Source organism: Bombus fervidus, chromosome 4 (genome assembly GCF_041682495.2).
Source record: "Bombus fervidus isolate BK054 chromosome 4, iyBomFerv1, whole genome shotgun sequence".
NCBI classification, from domain to species: Eukaryota; Metazoa; Arthropoda; class Insecta; order Hymenoptera; family Apidae; genus Bombus; species Bombus fervidus.
In genome coordinates this window covers 9,953,800-9,973,469 of record NC_091520.1, presented here as the reverse complement: position 1 = coordinate 9,973,469, position 19,670 = coordinate 9,953,800, and the positions used below count along the sequence as shown (strand labels likewise).

At 43.6% G+C, this 19,670-nt stretch overlaps 2 protein-coding genes across 4 annotated transcripts in view; one reads left to right on the top strand and one right to left on the bottom strand.

Annotated features, from left to right (window-relative positions):
* Positions 1–19,670, bottom strand: part of LOC139986947 (uncharacterized) — a 127,123-nt gene that overhangs the window by 79,914 nt on the left and 27,539 nt on the right. The gene's annotated exons all lie outside the window — the stretch shown is intronic.
* Positions 1–19,670, top strand: part of LOC139986958 (uncharacterized) — a 50,176-nt gene that overhangs the window by 5,150 nt on the left and 25,356 nt on the right. For 2 of the 3 annotated variants that reach the window (XM_072002737.1, XM_072002739.1), the window contains one exon: positions 18,380–19,495. In XM_072002737.1, coding sequence (XP_071858838.1) covers positions 18,380–19,495 — 1,116 coding nt within the window. The remainder of the gene's footprint in view (positions 1–18,379; positions 19,496–19,670) is intronic. The other variant, XM_072002740.1, reaches the window with a different exon arrangement.

The following is a 19,670-nucleotide window of genomic DNA, read 5'->3' as shown; positions in this document are numbered from 1 at the left end:
GTTCCACGCTCGCGATTCGATCGACAAAAGTATTAAAAAACAAAGCTCCTACAGGATGGAATAATAAAAGATAGGACAAAGCCGGAGGAGGGAAAAAACTAAAAAAAAAAAAAAAAAATTCTACGCGACGTTTCGGCCGTTTGTCAATGCGTGGTGCAACAACGGAGGGCTCGCGGGGGTTGCCTCGACGAGCGTTAACGCGCTCGCGTGTATACTCCCGTCTCGTTTCTGTCTATTTTTCTGAAAACAAACATTCGATCTGACGAGCTATATAACACCGATGGAATACTAGAGAAGGACCACTCGTTTCTCGAGCACCCTTCGCGCCGCCATCGCGGAAAGTTATGTTTTTGTTGCGCTCGATTCGTGTTTTTTCGTCTCTTTTCCTTCCACGCGCGCGCACACGCTCATCGGTCCCTTCAACCCCGCTCGATACGAAAATGGGCCGCAGGTATTCCCTCTGACACTCGATAAATAGCGAGGAATGTTTGCTCTTGCAAATGAATGTTTTCCGCGAGCCACGAGTGATTTTAACTCCTGAGTGCGCGTCCTGCCAATACGTTGTTCCCCCCGCGTCGCGTGAACGCGAGCGCTCTTTTCTCATCCCCTTCTCATGCCCGAACCGCGCGCTCGCCTACGTCAGGAATAACAGAATCGGCCTGCCTAATCTGCCAAATCCGCCAACGATTTGCCATCTCTTTTTCTATCGCAGTCACACGCTATCGTTCCAAGAATTTGTTGAGTTAAGTTAATCGAGAAGGAACGAGGAACGTCGAATAACGTTCAATAATCGTGAATGATTCGAGTTGCGTGTTTGCAAAATTACGAATGTTTACGAATGCGCGGCGATTTTCTTCGAGACATGGCGAACAATGGACGCATTCTGGTGCCGTTTTATCGGCTAAACTTAGCCCCGACGCGCACGATCGTTCCAACGTTAAAAGGGACTTATGAATGATTCCTTGTAAATAATCGTTTCGTCCCGGGTGTTGCGAGCCTCGTTCCGTCTCGCCGCGGACGTGTATTTCTTGGCTCGACTCGACGACCAACCATCTTTCACGGGGACCGTGCTGGAATTTTCGTCCCGTTAAATCAGCAAAGACACCCTTTAGTTAAACTTCTTCCTTTGCCACGCTCGTTTCCGCGATGCAGGTGCCGAGGGACGATCGTACTTTTCCTCGTCTCCAGTTTATAATAAATATATGATGAACGATAGTAGATAGAACGTGGACGTTACTGTTGTCAAAGATGTACGTATATCTTCTGAAACTATATAATAAACGCCCAGTCATTTTGACAGATTTGTCAGTTCTTTTCGTAATACGCGTGCCCAATCTGTCTTACAGAAGATTCATTCATCAAAAATTCTCCTCAAGTCCCATTGCGAGGGAAAGAGAAATACGAGTTCACAGCCTCGTCCGTCTCTTCCTTAACTGTTTCGATTCGCGTGAAATTCGATAGCAATAAAACAAGCAGCTTCGTTTTCCCCCTTCCAAAAATTGTTTCCCATTGCATCATTCCGTAAGATTAGAAACGAAAGGATCAATCAGCTTCTCGTTCTTACCCCATGCTCCACATATCTACTGGTATTTATGTGCGTTCTCGAGGGAATCGTCGGCATGAATGAAAACGGCTGGAAAGCAAACAAACCGATCGTTCCTCGCGATTGCAATATTTGCAGCAGGTGCAGGTGTTACGGGTGCGATTAACTCACCCCCCTCCCCTTTGATTCTGTGTATAACCCTGTAGAACGAAAGAAGGCGCGCTATCGGCTGGTAAACGGCCATTTCTGTTTCTGCTCACGCGGCGAAAGTTCAATATGCCGAGTCGCGTGCAGCCGCGGGTATTGTTATCCGCGTACGATTAAATCAGCCGCGTTCACGGAGAATCTTAAGCGCGAGCCACGACGTGGCCGCGCAAGGACGCGACAAAATAACCGATCCTCCGACGCGCAGGAATGGAAATCAGCCTTATCCCAGCCGGCAAACAGAAGCTGTCTTCTACCTGATAACTCATTTCTATCGTGACACTGTCGTCGCGACGAGTATTGTCGCGGGAAGAGGCTAATTGAATCAACAAACTATCGTGCTTTCGCTTGCGCGTCGATGAACCTTTTTCTCAACTGCTGCGTGTATTTTTTGCAGAAACGAGATGAATACAGGAAGTGCATAACATTCATATGCATATGAATTTACACGTGTTTTTCCTTTTTTTTTTTTTTTTTTTTTTTTTTTTTGAATATGTATATCTGTATAGCAATGCATTCTAACGTTTGGAAGTATGTGTACAAATCTCTCTATCGAGGTTCTATTTCAGACGCAAATTTCTCAAAATCTGCTGTCTCGTAACGTCAAATTGCACACGTGACAGGGATTACAGATTCGATTCGATAAAGATAGAATATATTCGCGATAAAGTTCGATTTGAACTCTAACTTCAGCTTGAATTTTTTACATGGAAGATTCTCGATATACATATTAGGTATATTTTAATGTTATCTCGTTTGACAGCAGTAACTTTGAATATTCGAATATTTAAGGCTTGCTTAAATATATGACTACTTAAAAAATCATAACGTAAGAATGGCAGATATATTTTCATTTGTACCACTTTACCTCTACGCGCTTCAAATTGATTTTCAAATAGAAATTGAGCGACTCGTTATCTTGTGTGTGTGTGAGTGTTCTAAAAATGTTTACAATATCTCAAAATAATTCTTTCTCTCAAAGTAAATTTCTCTGAAAGTAAACTTCTTTAGTTTAGTTACTTATATCGTGGTTTTCTATATTTTAATTAAGCGATGATTATTCCATTTAGTAGAATTTCCTGAGGATTATTAGTTAATTCCAAATTACATCGTTTTCGTTTCCCGCAAACACATCGATGAATCTTCTTTCAACTTCTAAAAGCAGTTCTTTGTTTTTCGTTCTCCTATAACGCGTCTCTCGGAATGTGATTTTGCTGCGATCAAAGACGAGAGTTAAAAGAACGACGTCGATCGTCGAGCATCGTCGATGGTTTATACGATTGCTGGTTAAATCGTGAGAAAGTCGCGATAAGAGCAAGTTAGAGTCGTCGAATTTGGTCGACGAAGCGGTGGCCCACGATAAACTGACCTTAATCTTCTCATAAAGTTTTCATGAGCGTTATACCGCGGCTACCGCGTCCTGTCCGTCGCTGCAACTTGCGAAAACAGTGTTCCTCCGAGTGTTCTTCCTCCCCTTCGCGGCGAGAAAGCGGCGGACGTCGAGAGGAATACATACAGAGCAATATCCTCGATGCCACGCCGGACCAATAATTTGTCGGCGGATGCAGAACACGCGTCTAATATCACGCGGATCGAGTTTTCTCCTTGGTCGCAGCATCCGATATTTTTTTTTATTGTACGCATATCGAGACAGCGCCTTCACTCTGAGCCCGCGAACTCGCTTTCACTCGCTCAATTAAGCGAGCGCTTTCGAGACCAGAAATATTCTAGATATTGCCCGATTTTCGCCACTGAGCTTGATTCGGTGGAAATTTAAAAAATCTGCGCAAAGTTATTGGATATTTTATATTTAATCGTAGCAACTTTCTTTTGGGTGGATTCGAAACGATTCAGCTATGAAAAAAGGCCAGCAATTGCTAAAATGTATAAAACGAGTTTCTCCGTATGTCGAATAGTCTTCATTCTGAATATTTTATATTTTGATTTTATTTAATGAAGCTAGCGATATTTACTGTTCAATAAGCTATAGAAGTTTATTGCTTCAATTTCTTACAAATTAGCTATTTAACGGATACTATCTTTTTTCGTATTTCTAGTAATAGTTTTAATTAGAGAAACGATTCGATTTAACAAGCCTTTTTTTTTGAGAAAAAAGTCTGTCGCTTGATAAAGACGAAATTAATTATAAGTTTCTAATTGATAACTGATAACAGAGTTTATAGATGTGGAATAATTTGAAACATCTTTGAGTGATATAAAATTAGAGGTGTCGCAGGTTTACGTCTTTATTGGAATAAAAGAGGGAGATTTGATTAATGTAGGTAGTCTTGTCGCTTCGTACGATGGCGTGTCCCTTTCAATTCCAGATTGACTTTCAAGTGTGTTTCTGCGAATTAATTCGAATCGAAGGAAACGAGGGTAAAGCTATTCGAACAGTGGTTCAAAGTGATGCTATTGGCCGCAACGAAGTTTGCTTTCTTTACCCTGGACTTGAACTTCTCGCAGCCGTTTATTTTTTTCCAGATCGATCCGAGCGAAGCACCGTGATAAAGTTGATAAAGTTTCCGAACTGTTGGAAAGCGGTAATTGAATAATTACAAACAACGTAATGGATCGCGGTTTGTCCGGCGTTAAGAGACGCAAAATTATCCGCTAGCATTTAAACACTGGGAACGCTACGTGAAATTTCATATTAAACCGAACGAATCTCGCCCGAACAATTTTTCCGAATAATGCGTCCGTCGAAAGTTGTAACTGGTTCAAGTGGAACGCACAAGAGGGAAACGTTTAACCTTGCTGTTCAGTTTAAATCTATTTGACCCGAAATAATTTTCATTTATTCGCGGAAAAACTGGTGGAAAATCCGTTCCGACAGTTTCATCTCTTGATCTTTTTCTGGCATCTTCGCTTTGGCAGGAAAAAAAGAAAAAAAAAGAGAAAGAAACGAACGATCAGATGAAAAAGCAAACGGATCGAATGTCACGAAAATCATATTCGAGTGAAATGGATTCGAGTAAATCGGCAGTGGCACGAGTTACTGAACAAAGAAAGCAAACTGTCTAACCATTAGTATCTGATCATTGACACCGTTCGCAACTTCCAGCAGCGTTGCCTTCGAACAACTGTTCAAACACGAGTTATACAATTCCGTCAGACACGTCGGATTATGCATTCGTCGATACCTGTCCCTATCTAAATTCTAAAATATCCCATTCGGTCCTACTTCGTACAAATCGATCGGTCAGTCACATGTCTGTCGTGGAAACGAGACGTCTACCATTCGAGTCTATCGTGTCTGTAGCAATCGCAGAAAAACATCAGTCTGCGATACCTTTATCCTTCCTATCCAGCGTTTGTAGCAAAACGACTTTCGTTTGCCGGTGAAAGAGCCTTTCGAGTCGCGATACTCGCAGTGTCGGAATCCCACGCCTTCGCGAAAAATTTACCCGTCCAACACCCTCGTTCCTCTGAATATCTGTTGAAGAAATTAAGACGGCCAGACAGAGAAAAAATATATATGTAAAAAAAATTTTTGTTAGAAACGCGAAAGATGAATGAAAAAGGGAAATAAAATATTCGAGGGGAATTGCAATGGGCGGCGCGCGTCGTAACGAAGTGCAGGCAGGCGGTGTTCGGGGCATTCGAGAATCGACGGGATCGACCTGGCGACTTAAATCTGCAAGCTGCTACGGGAGGAAAAATCTTTAAAAATGCTGTCTGACGAAAAAAGCGCGCATGCGTAACCATGAGCCATTTCCTTCTTTCTCTTTCTGTCCCTGGTGCTCTCTCGCTCTCTCCGTTCCACTCTCTGTTCCCCTCAGCCACGTTCTCCCTTTTCCACCCCCCCCTTTATATGTATATACGTACGTACGTGTATATCTCTACGTACATGTGCACGCGTGTGCTCGTTGTGTGGCGTTTTCCTTCCTCTACGTCTCTCTTTACGCGCTCCTCGCCGCCAAAACAAATCGTAAAGACGCCTTCTACCGTCGTAATCGCGCAGTCATTTCCGAAAAATCAATGACCACTCGCCGAGCACATGATTTCCTTCCTTTTGGACGGGCTACGATAATAACTGTACCCGGGGCGCCACGAAATTTCTCTGTCGAGGCATAAAATCGAATTCGAAGACACTCTCCCGTCATCCCGCCACTCTTTTTCCATCACTCGTTTACGTTTTCGTTTTCGTTCTCGTTCTCGTTTTTCTTCTCCTCTTCTCTTCCTTCTCTTAGCTTTCCCCGTTTTTCTCGACTCCTCTTCCTCCTTCTCACGAGTCACCCGTCTTTCATCCCCATCTGGAAGCCCTTTGTAAAGCAACGGGACGCGGTCTCGTTCGTTTTTCTTTCTCCTTCTTTTTCCCCTTTTTCTTCTCTTTTTCGGGTTCAATGATATCGTCGAGGCGGGCGGCTGTGTCAAATGGGACGCTTCTTACATTGTGACGAGCCACTCGAGCGATTCCGGATCCCCTTGTCTTGGCGGGAAATCGAATTCGAAAATCCTCCTATCCTCACCGTTTTCGTTTCGTACACCCTCAAGAATCTGTTCTGCGGCTGCTGTGTTGCTTCTTCCATTGTACTATATGGCAATAAAATATTATCACTGACAATCGACAGTGCATTCGACGATACTTTCCAGACTCCGTATGCTCTAAACAATTGTTATCGCTTGTTCTTAGCTTGCCAATTTTCCCAACAATCTCCTGCTCTTTTTACACGCTTTTCACGACGCATAAATAGTTTACGTTCGTAATATAGCTTGCTAAATCGAACGAAGATTCACTTTGTCTCCGATCGGCAATTATGGCGCTTTAGCCTTTAGCATTCAATGAACTTGGCAAGCTGACAACGTAACTGTACCATAGACGGAAAAGGCATCGGGCACGTCCAATCTGCGGGTTGCAGGTGTAGCTTTCGTCAAGATCGATGTAATTATATCGCGAATTATTCATAAGCCGATTGTTCTCTCGGTGAACAAAAGTTTGATGAAAGTGATAAGTAACTACCTCGTTTCCATTGATAAATCAACTATTCGCTGATTCCTTATTTACAATGGATATTTCTAATTTGCGAACGAGTAATCTATCGTCTCTTCAAAATATCGAAACCACTGATCCATGATCATTTAAACGTCTACAGTAACATACGTATTCGTGAATGTATTATATAAAATATTTAAAAATTTCCACAATGTTAATGTATATATAACACTAACGATGTTAGTGTCTAAGTACCTGATCGTGTCCAAGGAAAGACGAGACAGTTCTTTCTTTTTTGAGCCGGGACGTTATTAAATTCGAAGGGAAATGATTTTTCAGCGAAAAAGCAAAGGGAGGAAGGAAGGAAGGAAGGTTGAAACCTCGAATTACAATAAAGGACCGTTCCCGTCGGGAAGGAAAAGAACGAACGAACGAACGAAACAATAGAGGCAACGTCTTCTCTTTCGAAAAAAGGATGCAGATTAAGAATTCATATTCCCTGAATACGGAGGAAATCTTTGAACGCGTCTCTCGCGTAATTAGCCATTCCGTTTCTTTTCTAGAGATTCCTCCGCGAACCGCGCGATTCCGTTGACACAAGTGTCGAGCCAAGTGTTCCTTCCGGTTGTTCGTTGGACAAAGCGCGAGTAGAACGAGCACGATCGAGAAATCTGTAAAAAGATCCGCAAGAAACAACAGAGTTCGACGAACTAGAAAATTCTGACCCTTTCCTTTGCTTCTCTCTCTTGCTTCGCTCCGAAATACCATCTCTCGATCGAACTATGCCAATTCCGCTGCCACACGTATGAAAGTTTATCGAAAATTCAAGAAATGATCTTGAGAAAGAAAATCTCTTACAGAGGATAGGCGTCCCGAGATAAATAGGTTTAGGCTGATTGTCGGTACAGACGATGCACGTTGTAACGATTTTCTAACAGTTGGGCCATACAATTTGACGTCTAACGGCTGATACAGATCGCAAAGGGATTGGACATTGTTGGGATTTCGCAACGGTGACACGATACAATTGATAGCTTTATATTTCTAATAGCGTAAAATTGTATACTCGTACGTATCGAGCTTTGCATTCTCTGCGATATTGCAACGAATGTGTAGAATTCGATGGATGTATAATAGCAAATAGAACAAAAGCTATAGAAAATAGAGAAATGGTAGATGTATAAAGTGCCGGTACACACAAACTGTATACAACGATCTTTTAATTATCCTAAGTAATATATTTCTAATATTACGACACACAGAAATGTGTAATGCTACCCTAAATAAGATTACGAGCATCGAAGAAAAGCGTTCAGCGAAGAATAACAGTGGGTTGAGCGTTGTGTAGACGACGAAGAATAAATTTCGTTTGAAATAAGTATTTTTCGAAACTTCGTTGCGGCGAAGTGCACTTTGGCGACAGGACCGCGCGGAAATCTTCCTGGATGAACGATTAAGCGTAGAAGAGAGGATGGATGAGAGGAAAAACCTTATTGTCGCCGCGGTCGACTCGGCGATAAGTCGACAACCGCGTATCATGCGTGAGTGCGAGTATCCTCGATAGCTCGTCTTATCGGCTCAGTATTTTCCATGCAGAGTTTCGAGAACGAACTTCGAACCAGTAAAAAATTAGAATTAAACGGTATTGTTTCGTTTTGCGTTTTATGGAAAATTTGCTCGATGTTTGGTGAAATTCGCCGTGAAAGTATGTAGATGTTTGAATCGTAAGGAGTACGAGAAAGAAAAGTGTTGTTCACGCTTCTAAGACGGAATTTTTTATCGTGAATTCATAGCAATTCGTCGTGTGTGCTGAACAGCTCGCCTCGTTTCACTGTCCAATTCATCTTGTTAACCGCACCGCTACGAGCGTCTATTCGCCGAAAGATTGTGGCTAACTGCGGCACGACCTTTGCGTTGCCGCGAAAAATACCGTCGACCTCTAAATCGACTATTCTCGGGGCCGCCGTTTTATATATTTTTTTTTTCTCCCTCTGCTGATTTTATTTGTCGCTGTTGCCCCTATTTCGGTGTCGCTTCATTAGCGGTGATTTCGAATTTATAAGGCGGGAATCGAAACGAATCGTCGCTCGATAATTCAATGATCGTTAACAGACTGGAAAAACTGTGCCGAATTTGTGTCGAATCGTTGGTACAGCGTATTGACACGGGGATTCGATTAAAAGGCTGATTAAAACAAAAAGAGAAGGGAAAAAAGGGGGGAGAAAAAGGGAGGGACAAGGAAGAGAACGGTCGGGAAAAAGGACAGATTCCCTGACTCTCCTGTCTGTTCGGTCTGGATGCGGGCGCAATTTGCAAAATCAATGAAACGCGGCGAAATATTAATGCGCCTCGAATGCTGCTGCGTTCCCGATCGAAATCTCGTTAAAGAATCATCCGGTTTACGTTGGCCGTTCGCATAGAAGAATCGGTTAATACCGCCGATTTCCCCCGTAAAAACTGAACGAAATAATGGCGCGACGTAGACAAATAATCGCTTTATTTCGTTGTCATCGTGGCTGGCTGCGCGCGTTCAGACCCTTCTTTTCTCACTGTAGACAAGCTATTGACTCCCGATGCGCAAACAGGCCGCGATCAACACCATCTGAAAATTTAATTGAACGAGAAAGAACCGTCCCACGGGACGTTTTAAGTTAACCCTGTCTCGCGCGATTCGATGCCGCCGGGGTTGACTTATTTCGAGCGATGCTTCAAGGAAATGGAGAGACGAGAGAAGTCTGTATCGAGCGGTCGATCTTCGATGGTTTTTCCAAAAATATTATTTCACATCTCGTTGCAGTCTTCAGGAATATGTTATACTCGTTTTAACGTTATATATAGAAGGTAACGTGAATCGGTCGTCGCGATACTTAACACCGATAAAATTTTCGTTCCAAGTATCCTCTTGTTAAACTAACAGCTTAAAATATGTCGTACCGCGTATGACTCTAGTTTTCGTAGAACTAGCTATGACTAACAAGGAGATGGCAAGAACTGCGAAATCTCGAATGGCTCGAGCGTACATTCGATGCTGTAGGTTGTCTATGAAACAGTTCCGAATGGATCAGAGTACATGGCCCTTTGTTTTCAAAGAAATTTATAAACTTTCTTCGTGTCTTTATAAATTCTCGTAACATCGATGTTACGTTTTTCTTGATAATAAATCTTGGCAATTTATTTTGATGAATTTTAAATTACCATTTCTCTATATTTTTACACTTTTGCGGTTGGAAATTGTAAAAAAAACACTTGAAACAAAAAACTGCCTCATCACGAGCACAATTTCTCGATTAATTTTTCGAAAACAAAGAGCCACGCACTGAAATCCTTTCGAGATTGCTCTACCATCGATCTAAACCATCAAATTCATATTACAGCCAACTAATTCAAGATTTCGCAGAGTTCTTGTCGTCTCCTTTATGAAGTTCGATCGAAACGAACGAACATATCGAAGGAAAGATAAGGTAATAAATAACGATAGGAATTCTTATGAAAAATAACGAACTGGCCTGTTTTACTCCAATAATCCGATTGTTAATAACGTACAAAACTTTAATAACCTACATTCGCTCGAATCGACTTAGTTGAAACGCGAATAGAGAAGCTCAACGAGAAAGCGGGAATTAACTAAACAGAGCAATCGTCGCGACTTATTTACATGCGTAAACGTCGATCGGGAAGCACGGAGGAAACAGTGGGTTCTTTACGATGGAACCGTCAACGGAGTCCTCCAATAACGCGACGTAATGGCGTGTTACCGGGCTTTCCTCGACAATAAAGTTGTGGAGCCGCCTCGTGTTTTGTCTACGCCTCGTACGCAGCGAACAGACGAGAGCTTTTTCTCCAGAGCTCCGGGTAACTCTAACGACCGATTCAATCGCTTTACGTTCCTCGTTCCAGGAACGAGCGCGCGCGCGCGCGCGTTCCCTTCGCGCGAGCCACACCGAAAAAAAGAAGTGGAACGCATTTCGCCATGAATAACGACGTAGCGGAACTTTCACTCGCCGTGATAATGCCTGGCTTGGCTGCCTTCGTGGATCAACCATCGATACATCTCGTGATCCGCCTTGTCGACGATCATTAGCATACGCGAGCCTTGCCACGCCGTTTGTATCGTATTGTAAAACTCAATCGTAAACGTGTTGCTCGAGACGTGTCCCTTGTTCCTTTCGATGGTTCACCCGTCATCGTTCAACATGTGTATTAACCTTGGAACATTTTGTAGGAAGGGGAGAGACCTGTTCGAATCTATTAGTTCGAAAGGATTGCTTTTTATCCGGAAAATCTTCAACTCTTTAAAAGGAACTCTGGTATCGATATTAGAGGCAAATAGTCGCATACGTATATAAGTTAAACTGCCAGAGGTTTTAATACACTCTCGTTGCGTGTGTATCTCGTTGCGAAGACGACAATAGCGAACCGACAGACTGAGATAAGTTGCAGGATCAGTCGATCGAAAGAAAGCCGAAAGATAGGCGTACGAATGCTATAGAACGCGCTTCCTTTCAAGATTTGTAAGAAATATTTGAACGTTTCTTTTGCCAAAATGTACTATTCAAACTCTGCTAAATTAGTACATACGGATTTATTACAATTTGCGAAATATTTGTTGAAAGTACGATACGACGAACCGACGTAGCTTGCAGAGCCGGCGCTCGTCCCGATCTTCCGTATGTGATTCTATTATTCTGAAGAATTCACACACGGGCCGCGGTTTCGAAGAAAAGATTTATAATGATCGTTGCACAACTATGAAAGTTTCTTTTCCACGATTTTCACGGAACTTACGACACCAGTGACATTCCCCATCGCGACTCGATATTTACGAGGATCGATGCCAGCATGGCAGTCCGGTTTGATATTTATTTATACGAGGATCTAGAGCGGGGGTCTTCTAATTTATCGGCGAAACAGCCGAAGCCAGGCCATATTTTTATCGCGGACGTTTAATTTCGTAGAAATTCCTTCGCCGGCAAACCGGTTGCACGCCAAAACGTCATTCAGAGACCGCGAGACCGGTCCTAGGGCGTGGGGGATTCCCCAGCGTGGACGTGCGTGTTTCTTTTTGATTGTCCTTTGCAAAAAACCTCGCGATTCCGTACAACAGGTACTGTTCCTGTTTCCTGAACGTGGAACGGGAGTCAAGCGGATCAAGCAGATTCGGACTGTACCGGGTCAGACTCGTGAAGTGCGTCGTAATCCAGTGACAGTCGTTTACAAGCGGAAAATATTAAAGGAAACTTAGATTCGAGTTATGAGAATCCTGTTTCTCCGGATGTTAACTAAAACGAAAACGACGTCGTTCGTGTATCTAGGTACCTGGACGAGAAACGTCGTATCCTGTCGTTTGGTAATACAATTTAAGAGCTACTTATTTTTATCGCAGAACGTACTTTTACTATCCCGTGAGTTTCTCGATGAATTTTTTTATCGAACGTTCAGAGGAATGACGTGTTTTTTTTTTTATAATCTCCGTTGATGTCCATTTCGCAGATTTATGTTGTCAAAGCGTACGATTATAATCAATGGACGAAGATATATAGAATGCGTATGATACGGAAGAATGTAGAAAATATCGAAAAAGTATTCTCACTGATATTTAACGGATGAAACAAATTGTATGTTAAATAAAAATTTAAATTTTCATAAACATGCACAATCGAAAGCGAAATTTTTGAAGCGTCGCAAATATTAGCAGACTGTTTGAGTGGCCTGGATATAACGTTATCCAGAGATAATCTAACGATATAACGCGAATCTTTCGATTAGAGAGTCGATAAAGGATTTTTTGCTCGTCAAAAATAGCAACGTTAGCCAATAGGAAAAAAAAAACGTAGATTTTGAATCATGTATAAATATTTAACTGCGCACCAGGATACCCGAGCGATTAAAACAGCCTATAACAAGACGAAAGCCCAGTTAAATTATTCCCTGACGTGACGTCAAAGCATACCTCATATAGCAACAGGATGAAAGAATGTTATCCTTGCCGTGAAAGCAAAGGGTTGCTGAAGCACGACAATTGATTACCCTCAGACCGTGAAGTGGCTTCGAAATACCATCACCTGCTCGAACAATCGTTGTCTCATAATCTGTACCTTTCTTTTACATCAGCCGTCTTTCACCTCGTACATCATTCTTCGTACACGCGGCCCTCTAATCTCCAGTAATCATCGAATCTTCGTGGCAGACCGTATCCTTCGGCGTTAACGTTAATTAGTTGAAAACGTTCGGTATCAGATGGAGAGTACGACGAAGCCACGGAACACAGTTGGCCTGTCGTTTTCGTCTCGCCATTCGACGACCAGAAAAAACCGGATGAATTCGTACTTTCCGTGGTGGTCGGGGCAATTATTTTTGCGCAGTCTGATGTATCGCGCAGAAGGCGTGCTCGCGGAGAGAAAGCACGATAGATATAACCGCGAAATACCGAGAGCCTCGGATACCGGATATTGTAAACCGACCTTCACCGCGAAATCTGTATATCAACCTTCGGCAAGGCGGCCGCGGCAACTGCGTGACGGAAGGCGCCTCGTTTAAAATTGCACGACCCCGTTCGCCGCCAATGTCGTCGTGCTCCAACTCACCGCCACTATCTCGCTTACGGCTTATCTGAAAATTCGGGAAAAATGCCGAGCAACCTGTTTCCCGTTAGGCGAGAGACCGTTCCGCTCAATGAAGTATCGCTCGAATGGATGTTGCTAATGAGAACTGGCTGCAGATCGAGAAACGCCTCTTGCGAAACATCCGATGCAGAGGAAATATAATATAAAATCCGGCTACTGTACAAATACTGTATCGTTAATTTTCTACCGACATGTTATTCCCTTTTGATTTTCATAATATATGTAAATGTGGTATATAGGATTCTTTAAAATAATTATCCTATGTTAGAGAATTTCTTTGGAAATGTCTGATAGTTTATGAAACGACGCGGAAGAAGTTTAGTATAAAGCCATATAAAGGAATTTTCTAATAATATTTCTATTATGGCACACGCGAGAGCATATAAGATTTTTCAACGCGATTATCCACTCTTACGAGTCTCTCGTAGTTTCCTGGAATCGCATGAGATATCACGACGTATGAAATGAATTATGCAAACGTGGATTCAGATAAAGAATTCAAAGTCATGGTTATCGAAGACGAATATTCTGATAAATCCACGTATATACCGTTTACCTTAAAAGACGAGCATTAAGATCGGATTAACGCTAGTAGAGATATTCGATTCGAACAGAAAATCAGCGGATTTATCGGCGCCGCCAGTTTATTGTTTCGATAGACATTTCCACCAGATAGTTTTCTTCTTCTTCGTCGTCGACTTGTTGTCCGTTATCTGAGAGTTTTATCGCGTCTAAAAACACGCGCGGTACGTCACTTCTCGATAGCCAAAAGTGTCGACGCGTTGTCGATATATTATGCATGTAAACAATTTCTTCGAAACATTAATATGTATATATAATTGATGTAATTTCCATACCATTCTGTACATTTTCCCAACGATCAATCAACTCGATCGTTCCTGAGTCATACAAATTAATTCACGAAATTATTTGGTAGTTCTCGGAGTCGCTACACTTTCCTTGTTTTGTAAAATATATTAAAAAACAAGGAAGGGTATAAAGTTATATTTAAGTCGTTTATGAAATAAGAAATTATCCGGCTGAAATAGAAAATTCGTTTAATCATTTGGAAATATTAAATTTACATTGACAGCAAAATCTCTTATAAATTGTAAGCTTGAAACTCTATAACAGTATCACAAATACAAGGAATATTTTAATTATTCATGACGAATCGAGATAAAGATTCTGATATTTTTACTAGATATATACTTGATATTGAACGTAGCGTAATTTATAGCAAATATGTTCTTCTTTAACAGGATTGTTTGTTTGCCAAATTCAAACTTTAAAGAAACGAAATTCCTTACGTGTATAGTAATCAGAGGAATCGTTTCGAAAGTCGCACCCGAACGAAGAATGAAAAAGGAGGGAGAAGAGTCACAAATCTTTCGTTTTGCGTCCTCGCGATTCCTATTTCCGACTCGCGTCTCCTCAATGCAAATCGCGCGACTTGTTTATTGATTACAAGACACCGGTGTAAATACATAGGTATATTTATATACATGCATGCACACACGTGTATCTACTCGTGTGTATATTCGTGCAAACTCATTAACGTAATTAATGATACGGGAGACCGTTTCAGTAACAGCCGGCGGAATAAATAAGCGATAATGTTATGTAGATGCAGGCGATCAATCCTGACGTCGCGCGATAAGGAAGCGAAAAAAAGATGGAAAAGGGGTGGAAGGGAAAAAAAATGAATCGTTGCTGTGCATCGTTTCTTGCCTCGCCAATCTTTCAAGTCGTCCCATTGCAGCTTCAACTTCATCGGTACGAATCAATGATCGCGTTTACGACAATTGTTCTTTTTTTTCTTTTCGTCTTTTCTCTCTTTTCGCTGCTTTTCTTTTCGTTCGTTTCTCGTTTGTGAAAGAAGTTCGAGCGAAACTAAATGGAGACTACGTAACAGAGCGGAGGAAGGCTTTGTATACATATGTTTACGAAGTAAATCCGTGTGAAAATGGCGCACCGTTTGAGGTGAATATTTGATAGGTATAGAGGGGATGGATTAAATGGCCGTTGGGTTTTACGGGATCGGAAACATGATTAAAAAGGTGCGACGTATGGAAAACCAGGCTCGTTCGTTTGATATAATGTTACTTGACGAATGATCCATTAAATCGAAAAGCCTGATCGAATTTAACGAACGTTTCGTAACGCTTCATTTTTCTATGCTGAATTAAAACGATTCTTCGCATTGACATGACTGAGAGAATGCATCGAAATTAAAATTTCCTTGCCAAAAAATCGCTCGAACGTGGCAATGTTTTCCAGCTTTCGAGGCATTCCTCGGCGTTCAAACATAAATCAGATCGATCCTCGAGCAGCAGATTCCGTGATCGCGAGCGTACATCAGCTGCCAAGCAGCCGTATCAGAAGACATATATAACAATCGAGCGTGATGAACAGCGGCAAACTCGTTCCTTTCATTTGCGCCCAGGGAAAAAGGCATCGTTTCCAGATAGAGACGGAAAGACAGAGAAAGGATGGTTGCACGTACAATTTGGATTAATCGCTGGATCCGTGGAATCGGCCGCGATTCCACGTTAATGGCCAAGTCGTCATGGATCGACGATGATACCCTTTAACGTTCGTAAAATATAATTCTCGTTACCTTTAAACACGTACGCGTCCCGTGTAAAATATTTCCATTCGATAATTCTTCAATATCCGATACTTCTACGATTTCGAAATTGAATATCGAATAAAGCTTGCAGAGTGTAGAGTGGCCTGTCGATAAGGATCTTTCCAACGTCTTTCCATATCAAATTCTATCGGGTGCCATTTCAAACGGCTCACCCAAGTTTCACGTTCGAATTCATCTTTCCTAAAATCTCAGGCATTCGCAGCGTGGCTCGTTGAAAATTCTTGTAATACGCCAGCAGTTCGTTTCCCGCGACGTTATTGCAACAATTAGCGCTCGCGGTCTGGCTGTCCGTGCGACGTCGTATCTTTTTCCGCTGGGAGGTTCAATAACACTTGTCACCGCCGCTGAAACGTATCGTCCGCGAACGAGCAACAAAAGCCACTGGTGCTACGACGATACGTGTGTCTTTCCTTTTGATCGCGTGGGACCAGGGGCGGACAGGGGAACGACGAAAAAAAGCGACGAAGAAAAAAAAAGTGAAGGAAAAGGAAAGACACGAATAAACGTGAGTGGAGAAAGGGAGAGGGAGAAAGAGGAGAGAGGCCGTGTACGCAAGAAAGCGTGGCTCGATATTAATAAACGGACCCGAGCAGCGAAGATAATCCGTCGATGCGTCATCCCCGACGCAAAAACAAAAGACGGGCTGAAAGAGGCGCGCGAGTAGCATCCGCGTATGGTAGAAGCGGGCGGCGTTAGCACGGCCGCGCGGATAAACGAAAGAATGGAATAAAGAGCGAGGTAATTAATCCGATAAAACGGACACACACTTTGTGTAACGTTGCATAATGCGAATTCCATAATTGCGAGATGTACCGCGGAACCGTTGTTTTCCTCCTCGTAATGCGACTGTACGTGATAGCCGCGATTGCAGCGGACGCGTGTCGCCCGCCGCGATGCCATTTACGGGGCCACGATTATAACCTCTGCCTCGCTCTTCCTTCCACGGACAGAGCCCTTATCCCTCTTGTCCCCTCTACGATCGCTACTTTATTTTTTTTCCCCCACCGGGAAGGGATAGAAACTTAGTTTTGATCGAGAGATGATTGGACTTGAATTCGAAATTACTTTGGTAGTTCTTGTACTTTGAAATTTCTTAAGAAAGATAGTAGGACGGCATGTATAGGTTGATCGAACAGAAGTAAAGTTGGTAGAATTAGAGAGAATAAGTAGACAGAGCAGGCAAATTCTAAGCTAACCTTAGATTAACTCTATCGAAGTTAATCGTTCGTTATAGCATGTATTTCTGGGAATCGTAGTCAATTACATGTATATGACGCTATAGAATGGTAAGAGCTGATCTACCAGTTTTCTTTCGTTTATCTACTGTTCACTAAACAGCTTCGTTCGTTCGAACGATAGATCCAGATCTTTTCTATTTCCAAGCAGTTCGTTCGTCATTTCTCGTATTCCGCGTAAACCAACGATACACTCGCTCTTTTTCCCGGTGTATTCAAAAACTAGCGACGCCCACGAGGCGAGAAGGATGGAGTACTCTCGTTGGCGCGAAGAAACGACGGAGAGAGATACGTACGGCGGAGACGGCGGAGTTTTTTGCGCGCACAGAAGGGTAGGGAGATTCGACATCGCAGATACAGTGGAACACTTCATAAATCATTCGCGCGGACGTGTATCCCCGCGTGCATCCGACCTGTATAACAGCCGTTGAACTTGCGAAGCTCGAACCGGACGTATCTGACCATGCGTGACCAGGAACGTGGTCGATTCGACGTGCTAGAAAGTGTGCACACACCGTCGATCTCCGATACAATGTTTCGCTTTGCTCTCTCTAAAAGTTGTTTGCCGAACACGCGGCGAAGAAACGCGAATTTAACCGCGTACAGATCATGGACTGATTAAATGCGACGCGATAAAGCAGGGTTGCTCGTGAACCAGGCAGTTTCTTCGTGGACAAATCGACTTGGCCGCGCGCGAAACGTCCGAACGATTCTTAATTAGAGACAGAGGGAGGGTGTTTCCACTTTGCCGCGTACTACATATAAAGCGATCGTCTCGGGTTGAAATTTTACGAGCGTGACGAATCGAATACCACACATTCGTTGCTAGTAACCAGCCATGGCGCGTGTTAAGAATATGGCCACGCTTCCGTTACTGATCTAATATACCGGGTCGTTAACGTTGAGAAATTAATAGGATTACGCGTACACCTTTTACGTACGTCGAGCGTCTCTCCCTTTACTGCTTGGTAATTAAACGAAAGAATCTTGCTAATCTCTTTGTTCTAATAATATTAGAGGTATTTTACGATCAACTGTTACAATCAAGGAACCAAAAAACGTTTAATTAGCAATCCCCTCGGAACGAACTCCCGTTAGAGAGCACAACGACAAAAGTAAAACGGACGCTTGTTACTTTTCACGAGCACGCATCGATAAAGGTTCGTTCGACTTGTCTGATTCCAGATACTGGCGCGCCCTACGTATTATACAAGGACAACATGGAGAGACCCCAGGGGCAATGGGGCCCCGGGCCGGGATCTCTCCAGGACGGGGGACTGTACCCGCAGCAACAGCAACAACAGCAACAGCAGGGCTCCTCCTCGTCCGGCAGTCCACAGCAGGCCTGTGGTCCTCCTGTCGAGGGAGAAAGCGGTCCCCCGCCTTCGTTGGCCTCTCCCGTGCCCTCACCGTACCCCTCGGCACCGCCTGAGCCTCAAGCCTTAACCCCACCTGACGACGATATACAATCGAATCAAACCACCTCTCAGCAGCAACAACAACAACAGCAGCAACAACAACAACAACAACAGACGCAACAGCAAGTTCAACAGCAGCAACAGCAACAACAACAGCAGCAAGTTCAGCAGCAACAGCAGCAACAACAACAACAGCAGACGCAACAGCAGGATCATTCGCCTCAACAGCAACTAACGCCTCACGAGGTGGATCGCAGCGATTGCTTCCCCGGCGCTGGAGAGTTGCAGCAATATCCACAGCACTATTTCAAGGATGCCAGGCCGCATCCGTCGCCGTCGGTACCCCCGCACATGCTCACCCCCGGTGGCTTCTCCGCGTTACACTATCTCAAGCAACCAGGCGTCATGCTGACGTCCCTCGGCCAGGGTGACGGCGGACCCAGTTTGGATGCTCACCAATATGCAAGTCCCGGGGCGCCGAACATGGCGACTGGGTTGCCGGATATCGTGCAACAGAGCGGCAAGTCCGGGAAAGGGGCGAACAGCGATCTACGTTTGTTCAAGTGTCTGACGTGCGGGAAAGATTTTAAGCAGAAGTCGACGCTGCTTCAACACGAGCGGATCCATACGGACAGTCGGCCATACGGGTGTCCAGAATGCGGGAAGCGGTTCAGGCAACAATCGCATCTAACGCAGCACCTGCGCATACACGCGAACGAGAAGCCGTATGCTTGCGTGTACTGCGAGCGTACGTTCCGGCAGCGTGCGATCCTCAACCAGCATCTGCGCATCCACTCGGGTGAGAAGCCATACCAATGTCCGGAGTGCGGAAAACACTTCCGTCAGAAGGCGATCCTGAATCAGCACGTCCGCACACACCAAGGCGAGCATTTCTCTCTGCCTCCCAGACTCCCAGAGGGCGTCCACCACACTGACCCATTCACCGGTTCTTACTGTTGCTATCACCACCGCCACCGCCGCTACCATCGTCTCATCTCTTCATCGTTCATCATCATTTATATTAATACTTATATATGCATATATATATATATGCGTAT